Consider the following 20730-nt stretch of genomic DNA (forward strand, 5'->3'; position numbering starts at 1 on the left):
TCCTTAGGTTTACCAGCTTAAAAGTGTAGCTACCGTCATGATTAAAAAAAGAAATAAGTCCTCAAATACGGGCTTCTTCCTTTATTATTTCCATCAGCCTTACTATTCAGCTTGTATGGGAGGTCTAGAACCAGCTACAATGCTTTTCAATCACTTCTAGTATTAATTAATTAAAAAAAAGGATGTCGGGCAGTCTTTGGGGACGGCCTATAAAATTAAAAACTAATTCTATGTATATACAAACAGCTCATGGAAAGCTTTCGGTGACGATGTTGCGAGTTCCATGATTTATTTCACCAAAAAAGTGCATAACGCGCCTTAAGAAGTTTTTACTTCGAAAACATACACGTCCATGTGTAGACACAGTTTTATTTGTAATGACAGGGTATCAGCGGTATTCTAGCAGATGAAATGGGTCTCGGGAAGACGGTTCAGTGCATAGCATTTCTGTGCCACGTAGCAGAAAGGCTGGGCGTTTGGGGACCCTTTCTGGTAGTGTCACCCGCTTCTACATTGCACAATTGGCAACAGGAGATGCAACGATTTGCGGGTGATTTTAAAGTGGTAAGTTTTAAACTACCCATTGACAACTTGGAGATGTTTCTTAAAAATTTCAAAATTTGTATTAAACGTGAGCTTATAGAAAAGTCCTATTATAGTAAAGTGAGATGGTGATAACAAAAAAACACCTGGCTAAGTTTGTTGTGGACATCTTCTTAGACCAGGACCCGTTTGGAACCCTCGTAGCTTTAGTTTTAAGTTTACGAATATCGTGTTCGCCATCATCTCACTACCTTGTAATTCTCATGTAATGTACGCATCAAAAGTTGCACCTATGGGCCTACTTGAATAAAGATATTTTTGGCTTTGACTTAAATTCCACATAATTAGATCGCGGTAAAAACCGGTAGTGTAATTTACAAGGCTATACTTTTTCCAGGTACCGTATTGGGGTAGTCCGAGCGAGCGTAAAATTCTTCGACAATTCTGGGAACGTAAGGACCTGCACACACCGCAAGCGGCGTTCCACGTAGTAGTGACGTCATACCAGATCGTTGTATCCGATCTCAAGTATCTGAACCGCGTATCATGGCAGTACATGATACTCGACGAAGCGCAGGCTATCAAAAGTTCAGCCAGTATGCGATGGAAGTTATTGCTTGGCTTCAGTTGTAGGAATCGGCTGCTGTTATCAGGTAATAAGAACAGGTAATTTTCTGAATTATATAAATTAATACTGCAATCATTTTTGGATAGATGAATAATTGCTAAGATTGTAAAGTCACAGCCGATCCACTCCACTTACAGTTCTCTAAATGCAGGAACATGATGGCATTACTAAATTGACAAAGAAAAAAGATGGTCATCTTTCAGGCACGTAGTTCAAAAATTTTCCGCTAGATGTCATAAGACCCTAAATAACCAAATACAATCGCACTTCGAAGATTACTGAGATGGCGCTATATGAGCTCTTAAAATAAGTTCTTAGAAATTGCGGCTAGATGGCGTTATCAAATAGTTCCCTGGATATCCACTAGTTAGCATTATACACCTTAACCACGAAGTGACATCGCGCTTCGAAGATTCCCACTCGCGTAATAACCTCATCCCAGTGGCCGTATGAAATTAAGACCTTGCTTCATTGGATCATATCTACGGTAAGCTTCTGATGTCCTCGATGATCGTTCACCTGGGCCCCTCGGGGACCAGTTGGGACACTGTCGCTTTCTGAGCGGCTGTTTTTGACCCCATTTTAAAAAACTTATCTTTAAATTACTATTGCCTTAATTATTTTTATGTATTTTGTATATTATAATATCTTCAATTTTCATTCAGTATTAGTATGTAGAATCTTGTTATCATTAAGTATATTGTACCTTTATTTTACCTTTACCACAATAAAATCATCTTACTCACATCCTGGGGTAGCTGGAAGAAATCTCTTATAGAGACAAGCTTTCCTTCATGGAACTTATGTTCACAATCACAATTTTATGGTACATAAATAATAAATAAGGCTCTCTGATAATAACCTTTATCTTACCACGAACGCGAACTATAAATACCAAGGAAATAGAAGCAGATTTACAAGAATTAGCTTATAACTATTCAATTTAAAATGACCGGGAGTGTCCTTCATAATGGAACAATGAAAGTTCTAGATTATATCTACGCTATATGTAGGTTACTGTAAAACAATAAAACAGACCTTTTTTATTATTATGTTACTTTTCTAGGAACACCAATACAAAACAGTATGGCGGAACTATGGGCATTGCTACATTTCATAATGCCGACGCTGTTTGATTCTCATGACGAGTTTAACGAGTGGTTCTCTAAGGATATCGAGAGCCATGCCGAAAATAAAACTACTATAGATGAGAGTGAGTATCATTAGTTTGACCAGAGTTTCTATGCCCCATTTTTTTTTTTCCAGCAAGCGAATTCTTTCGTTATTTTGAGGGTTCAGTATACAAATGAACAAGACCCTATTTATGAAATGTAAAAGTAATCTTTCAGACGTATAATTGAAAAATCTGTATTAATAATTATATCAAGAATACACACATTAATTATAAAAACTGATACTTTCCTACTTTCAACATTATATAAACCATGTCGAGACCAATTTTTTTATCACAGAAAAACTGGAGCCTTAAAGTATAACAGATTTAGAAAAGCTCTGACCTACGCTACAGGGTAAAAATCCGTATATAAAAAAATAAAACCTATTTAATAAGTCTTCACTATATGTGGGTCGGTTCTTACATTTGTCACAAGGTCAAATCTAAGGTACAGGTTTAGTTAAAATACGGCACGGCAAAAAAAAATAAAGAGAATATTATTCCCATACAAAATCTTAAAAAACAATAATAAAACAAAAATTCAAAAATTTTGCGTTTTCGTAAAAGTCATACTACCCTCAGCGCATTTGAGCGTTATTTTATCAATTTCATTGGAACACATTCGAAATATTTACTTGATTGCTTGCTCTAATTATAGTTTTTGTTACAGAACATCTATCGAGGCTGCACATGATTCTTAAACCATTCATGCTTCGAAGGATCAAGAAGGATGTAGAGAATGAACTATCCGACAAGATAGAGATTATGGTCCACTGCCCGTTGACTATTAGACAGAAACTGTTGTACATAGGTTTGTTTGTCTTTCAATCATATACATTTTGACGGGCCATACGGCTTTCTGACTCCAAGGCTGTGGATTCGATTCCCACAAATGGAAATATTTTGTGCAATGAACATGAATGTTTTTCAGCATCTGGGTGTTTATCTGTATATTATAAGTACATATTTGTGTATATTATACATAAAAATATTCAGCAGTCATCTTAGTACCCATAACACAAGCTACGCTTACTTTGGGGCGAGTATATCTATTTATTTATAAATTAGCAAATGTCTATTCCATATATTTCCATTTATGGTATGCTCAAGAATTATATGTGTTTTCGGACTTATATGTGTTTTAAATCTAAAGCTTACACTGTAAAGGAAAAATCGCTTTTCATATATTTTCTAACAATGTGTTTGCACTTTTTTTTTTTAGCACTAAAGAAGAAAATAAAAATAGAAGAGTTATTACATTATTCTGTTGGTTCGGAATCTGGTCATAATGTAGATAAAAATTTTACATCCAATCTCATGAATTTAGTTATGCAATTTAGAAAGGTAAGACCTTGCATTTGAATACTATGTAATCATTTATTATAGTACCAAATATAACCTAAAATAAACTATATAAAATCTAAAACGTCTTCAAAATCACCGCAGCGAGGCATAGTTCCTAAGATGCTGGCAGCATTGCATGGCCAAACTAATTCTTTGGCCAAGAGCCCGCTCTAGGATCACCGGTAGACTCGATAACCCTTTTTGATAATTCTTTAAAAAGAGCTCGAGCCCCCGGATCCCGCAGTCCCAAAGTCTACTCCAAAAGGCACAAAAACGAAACTGCATCTTTTATAATAAATGTAACATTATAGATTGTGCTAAATAAATTGAAATTGAGACTATAAAATAAAACCGGCTCTTTTTTTCCTTTCCACAAAGATCTGTTTCAGACCTGTCTCTGACCCATTCAGATTGTGTTATAATGACAGAAAGTATTATTCAAAATTCGATGGATTATCCAATTTATAACTTATAGCATGTTTTTTTTTAATTGATGTAAATAAAAAAAATCTATTTAGAGTTTCATATTGCACTAGTATAATTCACACTATAGTCGTAAAAATTTAATAGGCCCGTTTTGACATTTGTGCAAGACCATAGAATGTAACTTGGAACGAAACTGAAAGAAACAAAAAAATAAAAATAAATTACATACAGTGTTTTAAAAAATACGTAAATTTTTTTGGGACGTTAAATAATATGAAAGAATATATCGCGAGTATTCTTTTTGCGCTTACTTCATAGTAGCATGCAATTTATAATTGTTGCGAAACGTTCCGAAAACAGTTACGTTCTCAGTCTTTTTTTTTTATACTAGAGCATAACCATTTTTTTTACTGAATATCGAAATTAAATATTGTGTAGTTATCTTTACTGCAAAGAATGAGCTTGGTTCTCAAAATGGGTTCTAAATAATGAGTCTGAGTTGATGTATCTGACCAAGCGGCACATGACTGAAGCGTCCCCGCGCGCACTGCGCAGTTTTTCGTTCCTCATCTTGTAAAGTTGACTGTGCGCTCGTTTAAGTTTGATATATATTGTTTACCATTACGTTAACTATGGCTCTTCTATTTTGGACATTAATTTAAACATAGTGATTTAACTCGATTTTTGTGTTTGTTGTTATATAGTACTAACTCTGTTTCAACATGTTGAAAAGTGGACGTATAATAAACAGCCAGACACGCGTATTGGTTGTGAAGTTAAAGGAATACTTTGAACGAACGAACACTTTACAATACATAATAATATCAATCCAGTACTGATACAAACTTGAATTGATTTATCGTGAGTATCGAGTACAGAGTCTTATGGTTCCATAACTAGTTACGTCGCGATGACAAATGTCAATACGGGCCTATTACATTTTTACGACTATAATCTGTTTTTGTTGTATTTATAATGAAGTTGTATAACGTTACTTTTAATATTACTTTATATTTTATTAGTATTTATGAAATTTTGATCAGGGCTCGTCTGAAAAAGTACTACCGCCATGCTTATTTCTGCCGCTTAAACAGCATTGTTGCTATGCAGTGTTTCCGTCCGGTTTTTTTACCGGCACATAACGCTTCTTCTTCTTCGAAGAAGAAAACATAACGCTTAATACCTGCACCTCAGGTTGATGGGTACAGGGCGGCACGTTGCAGCACGTTTTCCTCGCATGCCCTGTGAAGTGTTGCTCTGTTTATAGCGTTTAAAAAAAAATTGGTCCGTCAATTATTACTATATAAAAATAAAATACCTTCCAGGTATGCAACCATCCGGAACTATTCGAAAGACGTGACGTACGCTCTCCTTTCGCGATGCAAATCGACGATTACCATTTACCAAAGATAATCGCCGAAGATTGTATCCTACTGAGAAAGATTCCCTCAAAACGACACATTTTATACAACAAACTGTGCGTTCTATCACCCGACTATGTACATAGGAGTATCAGTGATAGTTTGTATAGTGGCTATGCATTTATGAGGTTTATGGATCTATCGCCAATAGAAATGTATAGAGTTATGGTATGCGGCTGGTTGTACGCGTAAGTATTCTTTTATATTTGTAAACCGGCAGACATCGTCTTGCCAACTTTGCTTTGAAATAAACACAATAAAGTTTCATCCAAATCAGTCCAGCCGTTTAGGAGGAGTTCGTTGACACCCCAACTTCTGCCTATAAAACTTTTGTGCACACCTATAGAGAAAAATTAATTATTTTATTTAAATATTCCGATCTATGCAGCTGATATATCAGAAGTGAAGCAGAATATATGCAGCGCACGATATTTCAATCGTGCCAACTGTCAAACTACTGAAAGTTAATCTTAAATAATCGATAAGTTTTCTTAAAAGTTTCTGCGGAACTTTAAGAACCTCCGTCATAGTAGAAAACTTAAAAAAAAAATGGATGAAAATGATGGATGGATGGTAGATGACACTGTACGGGATAAGGTGATACGCTCGACCGTAACAATAGGAAGATTTTTCTCCAAACGGGTGATCGTGCTCGGGGACCGAATTCCATCCATTCTTGTTTGGAAGTTGTAATATGAAGTTGATATGGTCAATTTTTGTGAACACTTTATTAGCGCGATGCAGAATATTTGTGGCGCCATCTAGATTGGTAACGTGAAGACCGCTACAGACACTAAGAAGGCGCAGTTTGGAGTGATAAACTTTCCTGTTCAATCTATCTATTGGAAACTGCATTAAAATTCGTTGCGTAGTTTAATAAATCTAAGCTTACAAACAGTGGGAGCGACTTTTTTTATACCATGTATTGTTTACATAGATGATGATGATGCAAGTAATAAATCTTTTCAGAATACAACACATAGATCAAAGTTTAGAAAAATATGAGAAACTTCGTCATAGACAACAGTGGTGGCTATCAACACCACAGTGTGAGGTGAAACAAGAAATAGACGAAGACACGTGCGACAGTGGGACAGACTATGATAGAGTGAATAGTAAAGACTTTCTTCTGATATGTCCAGATGGCGATGTTTTGAGAAAGAGGAAAGATGATTGTCTTCTATGGAAGGAGCTGTTGTTCACTGATCCACTTTGGGTTGAAGGTAAGTTCACTGTCAAAAAAGTGCATTAGTTGACGTAGCGGTCTATACCCCGTAACACGTTCGCGTAAGCGTCACACGACGTCGTTTTGATTTACGCAACGTCACCCGACGTCCTTAGAACGTCTGTTATAAAGAAAAAAAAAATGGCTGTGGCACGACTTTTGTGTGCCGCAATAGAGAAGATTCTTATAATTTACACCGCTGCTCACGCGAACGTATTAATGAGTTACTTTACTGACAGGACTGTTAACATCTCCACATCACTCACACAGTCTGTGATTGTTAGCGTGTGTTTAATTGTTTTTTTAATAAACTCCTAGTTTATTAAAGAACAAACAATTTGAATAAATCTATTTATTGCACAATGGTTGATATAATTGAACCTCGTTTTCTCGCAATTTTACACTGAATGAGGAGAAAAAAAATACGCGATATTCGCCTGGACCCCTTTCTCTCACGTGAGATTGAATGAGGTTCTGCTCGACCTTCAACCCTTCCTAAATGCCTCGCATATTTATTAGACGCCCCTTACTTCCGTGAGGGTTAGTTGCATAAATAGCTAATGTCTGACCCATAGCACTGGCACCAAAGCAATCATTTCTCAGTGCCCAATGTTAATTTTTTTACCTACGTTTTTTATTCGATCGCGTGAATGTCAAAATTCACGCGATGCGAAAGAGCGCCATCTTCTGACGATACAGTTTTCCAGTATTGTAACTAGATAGCGGTAGAAAATCTCACACTTGGCGTCCAGTACTATTACTTTCTTATTAAACTCTCGTTGGTTTTTGATATCACCAACTATGCGTATTTCGTTATGATAATATAGTGTTCTCATTCAGGTGGTCCATTCTACATCCACACCGAGCACACTTTGCATTACATGTCAGAGACTGTCGAACATCGAGCTTTGAGGACCAGGAACTCTAAACTCATTGATGGACAGGTGAGTTTTGAACATTACTATCTGATTAAACTATACAACGTATAACCGGATTACGAAATAATGTTGGAGGATGCCTGAGTATATTTCATAAGGAAACACCCCAGAAATATTAAATCAAAAGAAGCATATTTATTTTTCCATACAAACTAATTCAAGACATTCTTAGTGTTTACTTATTACAATCCTATTGAAGATGAAAGACCGGCACGCGCATAGTACCTACGCTACGTGGCGTGTGCCTAATAGAGTGACAGGAGTCACATGCTTAAAATTTTGCATGTGATGTTAAGGCCGTATTTGATTTTTCAGTATGAACTATAGCAGTGGTGTACTCAAAAACTATTAGGTTTTCGGTTTTACAGATAAGTCTCAGAGACAGGGCATAATGTACTTCTAAAGCCTGTGAAGTATTATTTTATATAAGCGGTTAATATAGAAGCGATGGAAGCCCAGTACGCATCTAAGTTTCCAAGTTTTATTATCTAATTTTCTAAGTTAAGTATGTTTTGAGCAATTAAAATACCACTTGCTTTAACGGCGAGGAAACCAGTACTCCTGAGAGTTCTCTATAATGTTCTCAAAGGTGTGTGAAATCCACCAATCTGCACTGGGCCAGCGTGGTGGACTACGGCCTTAACCCCTTCTCACTGTGGGAGGAGGCCGATGCCCTGTAGTGGACCGGTAATGGGTTGATATGATGATGATATTATATAAATAAAGAAATGAATGAATGAAAGCAAGCAATTAGCCGTGTGGTGACGGCAGAAGACAATACTGTTGTCACCACCCCTCCTCCCGCGGTTTTCGTACGAGGCGACTAAGAGAATATAACGGAGCGGAATATAACCAGCGGGTTCCGCTGTGCATCTACTTGCGACTGCAATTACTAACCCAGCGTAGTGATCATGGGCAAAACCTAAAGATTTTTCAAACTATAACATTTTGTATGCTTGCCACTCCGCTCCTACTGTCACAAAACAGAAAAATTCTAAAGATAGGTAAACTTTAAAATGGTGTTGGAAAATAGCAATCTGCTGAGTTTCTTGCCGGCTCTTATCAGTAGAATCTACCTTCCGAACCGGTGGTAGAGTCACTACAAACCGACTGACTTGACGTTTCAAAATTGCTTATAAAAAAACGGCCTACTTGAAATAAATGAATTTTGAATTTTTTAAGAAAAAACTTTCCTTCACAGACTGAAATGTTGAGCGAAATAAAAACCGAAGAGGGCGGAGTTATAGCGGTGGAACCCCAGTCGGTGGAGATTCCCGAGTTTCCTCACGTGGAACGACCACCGAGAGTTTACCAAGATGTGCCCACACCGTTACCAGCTTTCCTCTATACTGTACAGCAGAAGGTAATTATGGAACCATCGGAAAGAATATCGAACGTCTTTCATTCTACTAATAGTTAGAGTAGCGTTTGTTACTAACAACTTTTGCAAGAATGCAAACAAAATCATACTCAATAAATATTGCGTACTTTCATGGTGTGATGTCTTTTTATGTGGCAAAGCTGCTGATATCGAAACTTTATTATATTGCAGAAAAGAGATCAATACAATATAAACCTATATGACGCGAATCCCTCCGTGAGAAATTTAATGAAATAGTATAGTATATAATAGTATATGTAGTATTGGTAAGACAAAATAATAATCTTTATAAACAAAAAGTGGTTAAAAACAGTCGACTACAAGAAATGGTCATACATTATTAGTGTCATCTGCATATCGTCTGCGAAAGGAACAGGTGTAAAATGTAAATAGTTGATGTTGGAAAAGAGCAACTGCTGAGTTTCTTGCCGGCTTCTTCTCGGTAGAATCTGCCTTCCGAACCGGTGGTAGAGTTACTACAAACAGATGGACTTGACGTTTCAAAAAGGCTTATATTAGGCCTACTTGAAATAAATGATTCTTGAAATTTTGAATTAGAATTGAATTACTTTTTTTCATTTACTTGTTCCAAAACAGGTTGTTAGCCCCTGGTGGGGTAAGTTATGATGCAGAAAATGTTAACGGGCTAACCTACTAGGGGGTACAAATTCTGTGGGGGCAATATGTTTTCCTGGGATGCCAAAAATGTTGCAAAGTTAGGGCGCAAAGGAACGGCAAAAAACAAACAAATATATTACTAAAAAAACGGTTTGCAAAAGTATATATATATATATATATATATATACATATGTTTGGCCACAACCTCACTCGTTTTTTCGCACGTCCACGTAGGCTGGTAGAAAATCCTTTGGCATTAAGTCCGCCTTTCGTTTTTTTTGGTTCTGCAATAAAGTGAATAAATAAATAAATATAATATTAGTAGGGGTGATCCGTTATAAATAACATTTAAATACAAACTTTAATGTCGCAGGTGCAATCGTTCGCCCTCAAGCCGTTTGCGGTGTCCAGAAGCTTCGCCCACCACTGCGTGCGTCACCAGCACAGCGAGAGTGCAGAGGGCGAACACACCCTCGCCAGACTCGTGGCAGCAGCCCGACCGCCGCAGGGGTGGGCGTCTCTACAAGTGCCAGGTATCAAACAACTAACAGCATTTTTTAACAAGCTTTTATTAGCTTCACCTGTATGTTTGTATGTTTGTAACCGACTTCTTTGGACGCTATTTTGACCCACTTTAAACGGTCAGATTTCGTTCAAACTTTGTAGACATATCGAGGACCGATGTGACGACACTAATTTGAGAAGATTATTCAAATTTTCAATATAAAAAATAAGAATTTTTAGTTTTTTCGAACTATTAATTACAATTACTACAGCGCCATCTAGATCCAAATGTAAACGCTTTTACAAAAAAAAATATATTTTTAATTCACACTACTATTAATTTATATTTATTGAAATTTTTAACACATTTTAAGAAAATAAAGTTTTTATAAATTTAAATTAAGAATATAATTTAAAATTATAAAAAAAAAAATTTCTATTTTTAGTTCGGTTTTCTATAAAAAGCGTGTTTTTTTAGTTTATTTTAAACTATTTTTTATTTACGGTAATGGTAATAGTGTATTAATGTGTCACACGGTATGTGAAAAACCCTCGCCTATAGGCCTAGGGCAACCTCACCCTTCAGACCGGAAGGCAACATAAATAATATATTATTAAGAATGACGCATTCATCAACGCGTAATCGGCTTTAGCCAGTCGGTAAAAGCTCTACGTCTTTACAAGTGTCAGGTATCAATCAATCAATCCTTCAATCAATCAACCAATTAATCAATCAATCCATCAATCAATCAACCAATTAATCAATCAATCCATCAATCAATCAACCAATTAATCAATCAACTAATCAATAAATCCATTGGACTGTACACAGTCAAATTCGACCATTAATATTAATCGCTTATCGCGATGGAGATTAATTGTTTTTTTTTAATCCACTACAAAACAGCCCTTGACCGCCGCAATCTCACCTCGTGGTAAGTGATGATGCAGTCTAAGATGGTTGTGGGCTAACCATGGTTGCGGGAAGGAGGGAAGGGAGGATTGTGTACAGGCCGCTATTAATCAATCAATTCAATCATGACGGTCGATTGGCGTAGTTGGCAGCGACCCTTCTTACTTAGTCCAAAGCCGTGGGTTCGATTCCCACAACTGGAAAATCTTCGTGTGATGAACATGAAGGATTTTAGTTTCTGTGTGTTTATATGTGTTTTGTAAGTATTTATGTTTTTTTTTTTTTTTTTTTTTTATTAAATCCATCTATCAATCGACCAAACATAAATTAAACAATCAATCTATCAATCTATCTTTGAATAAACATGGTCGTCTGCTGATCATAACCGTGCCGCATCACACATATATCACAATAGTCACATTTCATTCGCGTGTACTCTTATTATACTTTCCTTTACTGCCCATTCTTTTCTCTTTTACTTTAAGGTACATTCATTATCTCTAAGAGTTATTTTTTGTCCACCAGATAAAAACCAACTAGTGAGCGACGCTGGCAAACTGACTGTGCTGGATTCACTACTGAAAAGGCTGAAAGAACGCGGCCACCGCGTCCTTATATACAGCCAGATGACCAAAATGATTGACTTGCTGGAGGTATGTTGGACAAAATATATTTAAGGCTATTTGGAATTGGGTCCTTATATACAGCCAGATGACCAAAATGATTCATTGCTGGAGATATGTTTGACAAAATATATTAAGGCTATTTGGAATTGGGTCCTTATATACAGCCAGATGACCAAAATGATTCATTGCTGGAGATATGTTTGACAAAATATATTAAGGCTATTTGGAATTGGGTCCTTATATACAGCCAGATGACCAAAATGATTCATTGCTGGAGATATGTTTGACAAAATATATTAAGGCTATTTGGAATTGGGTCCTTATATACAGCCAGATGACCAAAATGATTCATTGCTGGAGATATGTTTGACAAAATATATTAAGGCTATTTGGAATTGGGTCCTTATATACAGCCAGGTGACCAAAATGATTCACTTGCTGTAGGTATTTTTGACAAAATATATTAAAGGCTATTTGGAATTGGGTACTATGCATTGTATTTTCGTCATCAACAGCATTACAGTATGTAGTATTATTGTAATATCTATGGCGGCAACGGTTTGCAATGCACTCGCTGATGAAAGTCCCTGGAGATTTTTAAGTCTTGTAAAGAGGCGACTATTTGTCGCTATAAGTATGTTAATACTATATGTGTATGTATGTGTATTTATATATGACTATATTTATAATTCTATTTAATTATCTATGTATTTTTAGTGTGCAAATCTATGTAATTATATGTATACAATAGCGATTTCACGTCACTCATTGCCTTATTCCGTTAGTTAAGGTCACTTTTAGATCACTTTTAGTGTTATGGCCGCCTTTTGCACATTATTATATTAAAGTGTTTCGGGTGTGCGTTTCCTATGTTCTGCAATAATATTGTTTAAAAAAAAAACAATATGTATCATTTATAATAGTTATATTCGAATTTATCACCATGTAATATATTTTTATTGCCGCAGAAACCCATTGCTTAGGAATTACTTTCATTAAAGGTAGCCTGGTAGTGATCGTTCTAGCGATTAGACCGCCTTTGTACCCGTAGTTAAACTAGCTAAATCAGCTTTTAAGCTCGTCTATTGTTCCTTTCACTTTATGTGTTTTGCTTTTGAGTGTGCGATAAAAAAAAGCAAACAAACAAACAGCCCATAACAGTCCACTGCTAAACTAAAGGCCTCTCTGTTATATTCCCTTAGTCACCTCTTACCACCTCGCGGCACCTTTCTGCTCAATGAAAAGTTTTTAATACAAGACCATTTGGTCTTGTATTAAAAAGTTTTCGAATTTTATGCACGTATGTTGTTGTTGTACGACGGCCGACGGGTGCAGTGGGCAGTGATCCTGCTTTTCATGTGTGAGTCCATGGATTTGTGAGTTGTGGATTCGATTCCCACAACTGGAACATGTTTGTGTGATGAACATGGATTTTTTTCAGTGACTGGATGTTTATCTGTATATTATAAGTTTTTATGTATATTATTCATAAAAATATTCATTCAGTCATCTTAGTACCCATAACACAAGCTACGCTTACTTTGGGGCTAGATGGCGATGTGTGTATTATCGTAGTATATATATTTTTTTTTATTTGTGTTGGTTTTATTACAATAAACGTTATAATTGTACGACAGGAATACATGTGGCATCGTAAACACAAGTACATGAGATTAGACGGCTCCAGTAAAATCTCTGCACGCCGGGACATGGTTGCTGACTTCCAGGTACGTATACAAAATTATATTTCGCAATTATATTTACTTAAAGATAGGATAGGATTTAACAAAAAGGTTGTACTTGGTGCGGAATAAAGTGACCAAAAATCCTAACGAGAACAATAGAAAGGAGAACTCCGCTTGGTATTCTTATTCATAAAAGTGTTTGCACGACGTCCAGTAGATCCGATTCCAGTTTGGCACCCTTGTATATATAGTTTTTGGTAATTATCATCACCAGTGTAAAAAAATGTATGTACGCATAAAATATGCCGTATATCCAATCCAATATACAAAGTTTATCTATCAAAGGACGATAGTTTGAACGCTAAAATAATAAGCTTTTTATTGTACCAGGCTCGGACAGACATATTCGTGTTCCTACTGTCAACGCGAGCGGGAGGTCTTGGCATCAACCTGACTGCGGCTGATACTGTGAGTGTATTGTCTTTATTTTATTGATTTGTTCATTTATTTAGATGGGCGATGTGTGGGAAACTTCGTGACATATTTTCGTCCTAAATCTCCTAAGTGTGTGAAGACCAAAGTCTTCGAACAGTGCGTATTGCCGCACTGTTCGAAGACGAGAAGATGCAGTGATGACTTACGGATCTATAACTTGGTTGCCTACTATGGGCTTTATAAGATTGCCGGTTTTCACTAAACATAGGGAACGCATTAATCGGTTGTCTAGTGATTTAAGTGATTTCTAGAGAACGTTTCTCCAACTCTTATTTAATGACTAACGCCATTTAAAAATACGACAGGCAGTGCGTATTGTTTAGGGAACTCGTAAAGTGAAACTTGGCTGCTGGAAAAAATATAAATTCGATATATTTTTTTTTAATTTAAATCTGTATGCTAGCACTTTATGCTCGGATGAGGCGTCTTCAATTTTTTATACAACGTGTAAATGAAAACCGAAATAATATGTGACGTCACACATTTTTAAATTTATGTATGTATTTAAAAATAATCGAGAGAAAACAGCTATTTTCATTTTATACTTATTTTTATTAAATAATAGTCTAATAAAATCAAAATTTTTAATTCACATCCAAACTTTGCGTTTTAGTATTTTAAATTTAAACATGTGACGTCACAAAAGTATTGACCCCCCATGCCCCTTGTCACACGATGTCACACTTCGGTGATACCCTCCCTCCCCATTAACGTGTGACGTACTTTATGGTATGGATGGCCCAAATTAGACGTACATCTTGTACAGTCTCTGAGACTTATCTGTGAAACTGAAAGCCTAATAGTTTTTGAGTAAACAACTGCCATAGTTTTACTGAAAGAAATCAGATACCTACTGCCTTGATCACATGCAAAATTAAAATCATGTGACTTCAGTCTCTTTGTTAGGTACTATACGCGTGTCGATCTTTATTATATAAAGCAAACACTTTGAATTCGTTTGTATGGAAAAATAAATATGCTATATTTTTACAGCTTATGAAATATATTTATGCAATTTTTTGATTCACTTTGGTAATTCCATAATTTTAATTCAATATTATTGTAGCACCTTACCTTAACCTAACCTATCAATATATGAATGTTTGTAAAATCAAAAATTATTAAATAGTTCTTTGTTTATAAAAAAAATATTATTATGTAAATAATCACGTTCTGGAAATAAAGTCTACTTTATTTATTGATTTTATATTAACGCTTGTTTCTACTCAACAGATTTAATTTTTTTTTTGTATCGTACAGGTGATATTCTACGACTCCGATTGGAACCCGACAGTGGATCAACAAGCCATGGATCGCGCTCATCGTCTCGGTCAAACAAAACAAGTGACAGTTTACAGGCTCATTTGTAAAGGCACCATCGAAGAGCGAATAATGCAGAGAGCCAGAGAGAAAAGCGAAGTAAGTCATTATAAAAAGAGAACACTACATAACTTTTCCAATTTTTTATAATAAGGCCCAGCACTAGATAGGCTAGCCCGAGCAAGAGAATAGCTTTCCCCGGGGAAAATAATACAATTTTATCTTTCTATATAGTTTTTTAAACTTTCTGAGCATTGGACCTCGAGTGGAAATAACATCTGATTAATATACTTGTAATAATAAACGGGGGTAATAGTCTGCGATTCCCAGTTGCCGCGCTTTGGCAGATGGTGACGTGGTGGACATATAAATAAATAAATATACTACGACAATACACACGTTGTAGTATATTTATTGATTTATTCGCTATCTAGCTCCAAAGTAAGAGTGGCTTGTGTTATGGGTACTAGGATAGCTGGTGCATATTTTCAAAGTCAAAGACAAATATTTCTTTATTCAAATATGCACAGAGATGGCACTTTTGATGCGTACGTTACATGTAAAATATGATATAAACTCAAGCTACGAGGGTTCCAAACGCGCCCTGGTCTAAAAAGAAGCCTACAACAAACTTAGCATATAATACACATAAACACTTGTAATATACAGATAAATCCCTAGACAGTGTAAAACATCCATGTTCATCACACACACATTTTCCAGTTCCAATTATATTGCCTGTCAAGATATAAAAAGACGTGTCCACCTGCCAAATCATGGCAACATCATTTCTAGATATTTTTTTTATTATCTTGATTTGTATACCACAAAATGTTAACAGCACGAAAAGAACAAGAAAAGAAAGACGTTTAAAACTAGGATACCAAGGGCGGCCTTATCGCTGTTATAATGTTATGTTTTAATTTGAATTACTTATACAGATACAAAGAATGGTCATAAGCGGTGGCAATTTCAAACCGGATACGCTGAAGCCGAAGGAAGTTGTATCGCTGCTTTTGGACGATGACGAGATTGAACTAAAATGTAAGTAGAATTTCGTACCTAAACCTTAAGATGGGCCTCGCGAGGGTAAAGTTTAATGGATTCAGTGAAGAACCTTCATATATTTCTTCAATTTTATAGTTAGGCTGTACGGGACGAAGCCCTTAGTGGCAAATATGTCTTTTGCTTTATTCTTGTGGGACTGTTGGAGAGGCTTCGGCCGTAGTTGCATGTGCTGCGAAGTGATTTCGAGTTCCTGTACACTCGTAGAAACAGATTACGGTTATGAATTTTAAAACAACTGTAATAACTGTTAACATGCTAGCCCGGTTCCATCTTAGACTGCATCATCACTTAACACTAGGTGAGATAGCAGTAAAGGTCTAACTGGTAAAGGAATAAAAAAAATACCGGAGCCGATAAATCACAAATGAATAACATAAGAAATATTTTGCAGATCGTCAGAAGTCAGAAGAAAAGAAAATAATAGAAGAAAGAGAACGCAAGAGAAAAATGGGAATACTACCGCCGGTAAAAAAATTGTACAATTTGTTATACGTAAAATGTTTCCATACAAACTTTCATCCCCTAACCCAAAATACCCTTTAAGTGTTTATTGAAAACGCTTTTAGTGTATTTTATATGAAACTATTTAAACTATTTCCTGACTTGGCCTAACCTAACTTAACGAAAGGCACGAGGCGTAGGTTAATTAAAAAAAAACTTTCATCATCAATCCCCATTTCATCTCTTCAGGGGTAGATGTCCTAAATAAAAAAAATCCCTTTATTTAAATATAAACGTTGTATGTTTAAATCGCTATCTTAAGAACTAAATGTCCGGTGTTTAAAAACCTACTAATGTTGAAGACTATATAAATATTTTTGTTTTTTTTATATAACGTGGGTGGTCACCCATTTTAGCTGCACGGTCGTGCATTACAGCTAAACAGCAGACCAAGTGTAAACAAACAAATAAATGACAAGTCTTTCGCCTAGTAAAGAAGGGGTATACAACATACTAAAAAGCCGACTAGAATTAAACTTGGTTTTAATTTTTACAGCAGAATAAAATTTTTACCCATTCTCTACCAACGACCTGTCACTTCTTCGTTTACTTTTGGTCTGCGTATAAATTGGTCGCACTATAGTTATAAATTATTAATACGAGTGATTTGTTTGTATGCAGGCAGCGCCGGTTGAACCGAAGCGGGCGCGCGAATCCGCTTCAGAACCGGGCAGTCCTTTACAAGTGGACGATGATAGCGACCAGTTGCACATAGACGCCTCGCCGCAACCTCATTTACGTGAGTATAGATCAGTGTAAAGAAAAAATAATGTTTCTATTATTTTTTATCGTGTTTAGTGAATTTATTATCATTTAGTGGGTACGTGTTTGATTATTGCTGAGGAAAGGATATTATTCTATCAATTAGTTTTTTAATGTCAAATTGTAATTATTATTTATTATTAATTTTTAATTTGAATTTCGGAACTTTAATTAATTTAATTTTATTTATAAAATGGATATTTCCTCGAAGTGTATGTATAAACACTATGAAAATTATAAAATTATAAAACCGTATCAATGAAATATGGACCTTTGAAAAGTAGATCGAAACCACAATATTTCCTACTAGATGGCGCTACAGTCGCTATAAAACTGATATAAATGCAAATACTAATTTCGGCATCGGCAGTTGGAGAGCCGTAGCTTTGGCGCTCAGGCCGTGATTGCCAGAGAGTTGCAGGCTCAAATCCTGTCGGTTTCGAAATTTTTTAAATGCATTTTGAATTTATAAAATTATACAATTAATGTTTCTTTAAAATGTCCACAGCATACTCCCCGCCCGTCAGATCTAGCTGGACTAGCAGTAGATCGTCCCGCGGAGCCCGACGCGGTAGACCGCGAGGCTCTCGGCACGCGATTGGTCGCCGCCCCGAAGCCACGTCCGCCGACCAGCCGCCCGCTTCCGCTGCTGCCGCTGCCGTGGCCGCACGTGCTGGTAAACTAAGATGAAATATCTTCCTGGGCCTGTTGCCGGACTTAGTTTGCTAGAACCGTCCATTTGTAGGGCCTCTTATTGCGGGTTGCAGACTAATGCCCGTTGTGAGTGGTAAATGTATGTCTAGGATTTCTATTTGATTAGGCGTAACTTACTTAGGCATCGCCTTGTTCGACGTTAGAGTAAACGGGAGACCTACTTATTTTAATTAACTAATAGAGGATAAACGACTATAATACAAAAAATGGTTAAAATTTAAAACAATACATAATAAAAAAAATGTGAGTACTAGGCTTGCATAAACTGAAACAGGTGCAGCGCTGCTCGACTCTGACGGCCCGCTGGAACCGTTGGAGGCGCCGCCTGCTATGGAGGGGCGAGGCAGGAGGGGGCCGGGGCGACCGCGCCTGCGTACCCCCAGCCGGCCCACGCGACCCAGTCGGCGAGCCAGGCGGCCCCGCGAGCCTCTGCTGGTGCCGCTGGCGCCGCCGCCGTAGCCCCGACGCGACCCGCACATACCATACCAGGTACGGGCTTCTACCGTTCATTTTTTAAGTGAAAACTATATAGCCGTTTTTAGATTCCTGGTTTGGAGTTCGTGTAGTTAATTGATAATTTTAAAAAATTCCATAAATTTATAATAATATTCCTTTATTGCCATACTCTATTGTTAATACAAGAACTCGAACTAAATTATTACCAATTTATTATTAACAATATGGCAATTGGCCGCAAACTCAACCTTATGCTGAGCATTGGCAACAATATAATTTCTGGATTTTCCTTGGTCTGGTCTGGTTAGAGGCGTTGACCGTGGCTAGTTATCACCCTACCGACTGACCACCGTGCCAAGACCGGCGAAAATCACGCAATTTTTTTTCTCCAACGTGAGATTAGATGAGATTTGACTCGACCCCCTCCCCCCCTTATACATCTCACGTATTTTATGAACGCCCAAGAGATTAAAGGATTCAAAAGAATGTTTTGCATATTATAGTAGAGATGCCGAGGTCATCTGTGACGCCAACTCAAGTTTTTCCCCCAACCAAAATCTCTAAAGAAATCACTTAAAATTTCTATGCCCAGAAATGGTACAATATGTTGAATATTATGGTTATAGCATAATAATTGATAAATAATAATAGTTTTTAATTGTTTCAGATTAAAAATATTGGAACAGCCTGCAATAAAGGGGTTTACTAGTGGCTCCACCTACTGAAATGCTGTTACAATTAGATAAAATACTCTACTGTACGTGTACAAGTTTGTGTGGGATAAGATATTACCTCTATAGTAATTGTATAGTCTACGATTTATTGCATATTAACTTATGTACAAAAGTTGCTTTTATTCTAAAAGCATTATGTTGCAAAGTTTATAAAACTTTGCTTAAAAGTTACTTGAAATACATGCTAATAGTCTGTATATAAAGTATTTTAGATATTAATTAAAACAAATTAGTGTAATAAAGTATTTTAGATATTAATTAAAACAAATTAGTGTAAAATTAGCTAAATAACTTTGTATTCGTATCGGCAATAAACTTAATTTGTTTGACTAATTATTATTTTTTCCAAAAACTTGCAAGCTTATGTTTGACCAAGAGGAAGTAGGCATTTTTGAAAGAGAGCTTGAGAAAAGATGTTTTTTAGTTCAGCCTATTTTTATGGCCTTCTGGACTGGCCTGTTGAACCGTGATAGTTTCATGATCTATATTTTTAATTATTCTACGTCTGTTTTTATTGGTCTATAACTATTTTAATTGTACAATAAGTAATGTTATGCAACTAATGAAATTAAGTACCATCCTTGATTATGGCACTTGTTTAGAAAAATAAACGCAACGGCTGCCATACTTGTTTTGTTTTATTTATTTTATTACAAAAATATATTATGTTGAACATACTTTAATTATGTATTTTCTGAATTTTATTATTTCATTGATTCAATATTTTTTTTTTTAATATATTAATTTAAAATATAAATCACTCTTGAACTATCCTGCTAGCAGCGAGCTTACTAGTATCGCTTAAATCAGTATTATTTTGAAATAACAGTACATTTGATACCATTACGTACCTTGAAACACTTAACGATTTTAATTCTGTAATAAAATTTTAATATTATTTTAAGCGATGATAGTTAAGAAGCAGTTATTATTTGCTATACTCAAGAACGCTTGAACAAACACTTAATTTTTAGTTAAAAAGCGCCCAAAACTGCTTTTGCTATTTCTCAAAACTGTCTGTGCTCTCGGTCGATAAAGCTAAAGAAATTGTTTTCCTTTTTTAAATTTTATAAAGAAACATACTCGTTTATATTTATTATGCTTTTTGTCGATACTTATGTTAATTTGAACAAAAGGTTTTCAATATTAAGGAATAAAAGATTTTAAATATTTTCTGTTACAAAGTAATTTATTATTTTAAAGTGTTTCGAAGAGAGTATAAATTGAATAGAATGTTGACTTGAATAGAATGTT

The 20730-nt window shown here is 35.8% G+C and overlaps 1 protein-coding gene across 1 annotated transcript in view; it reads left to right on the top strand.

The window, feature by feature from the left end:
- LOC120633661 (chromatin-remodeling ATPase INO80) overlaps positions 1–19924 on the top strand; it is a 32573-nt gene extending 12649 nt beyond the window's left edge. Inside the window, exons 10-29 of the mRNA XM_039903963.1 lie at positions 385–564; positions 941–1196; positions 2238–2384; positions 3016–3156; positions 3568–3689; positions 5441–5724; positions 6506–6759; positions 7602–7705; positions 8901–9062; positions 10072–10231; positions 11641–11768; positions 13379–13468; positions 13817–13894; positions 15182–15340; positions 16183–16285; positions 16701–16774; positions 17432–17549; positions 18081–18248; positions 18561–18775; positions 19410–19924. Of these exons, the coding sequence (XP_039759897.1) occupies positions 385–564; positions 941–1196; positions 2238–2384; positions 3016–3156; positions 3568–3689; positions 5441–5724; positions 6506–6759; positions 7602–7705; positions 8901–9062; positions 10072–10231; positions 11641–11768; positions 13379–13468; positions 13817–13894; positions 15182–15340; positions 16183–16285; positions 16701–16774; positions 17432–17549; positions 18081–18248; positions 18561–18745 (2913 nt within the window). The 3' untranslated portion in view covers positions 18746–18775; positions 19410–19924. The remainder of the gene's footprint in view (positions 1–384; positions 565–940; positions 1197–2237; positions 2385–3015; positions 3157–3567; positions 3690–5440; positions 5725–6505; positions 6760–7601; positions 7706–8900; positions 9063–10071; positions 10232–11640; positions 11769–13378; positions 13469–13816; positions 13895–15181; positions 15341–16182; positions 16286–16700; positions 16775–17431; positions 17550–18080; positions 18249–18560; positions 18776–19409) is intronic.
- The last annotated feature ends 806 nt before the right edge of the window (positions 19925–20730 follow it).

This window comes from Pararge aegeria, chromosome 22 (genome assembly GCF_905163445.1).
Source record: "Pararge aegeria chromosome 22, ilParAegt1.1, whole genome shotgun sequence".
In the NCBI taxonomy this organism is placed as follows: domain Eukaryota; kingdom Metazoa; phylum Arthropoda; class Insecta; order Lepidoptera; family Nymphalidae; genus Pararge; species Pararge aegeria.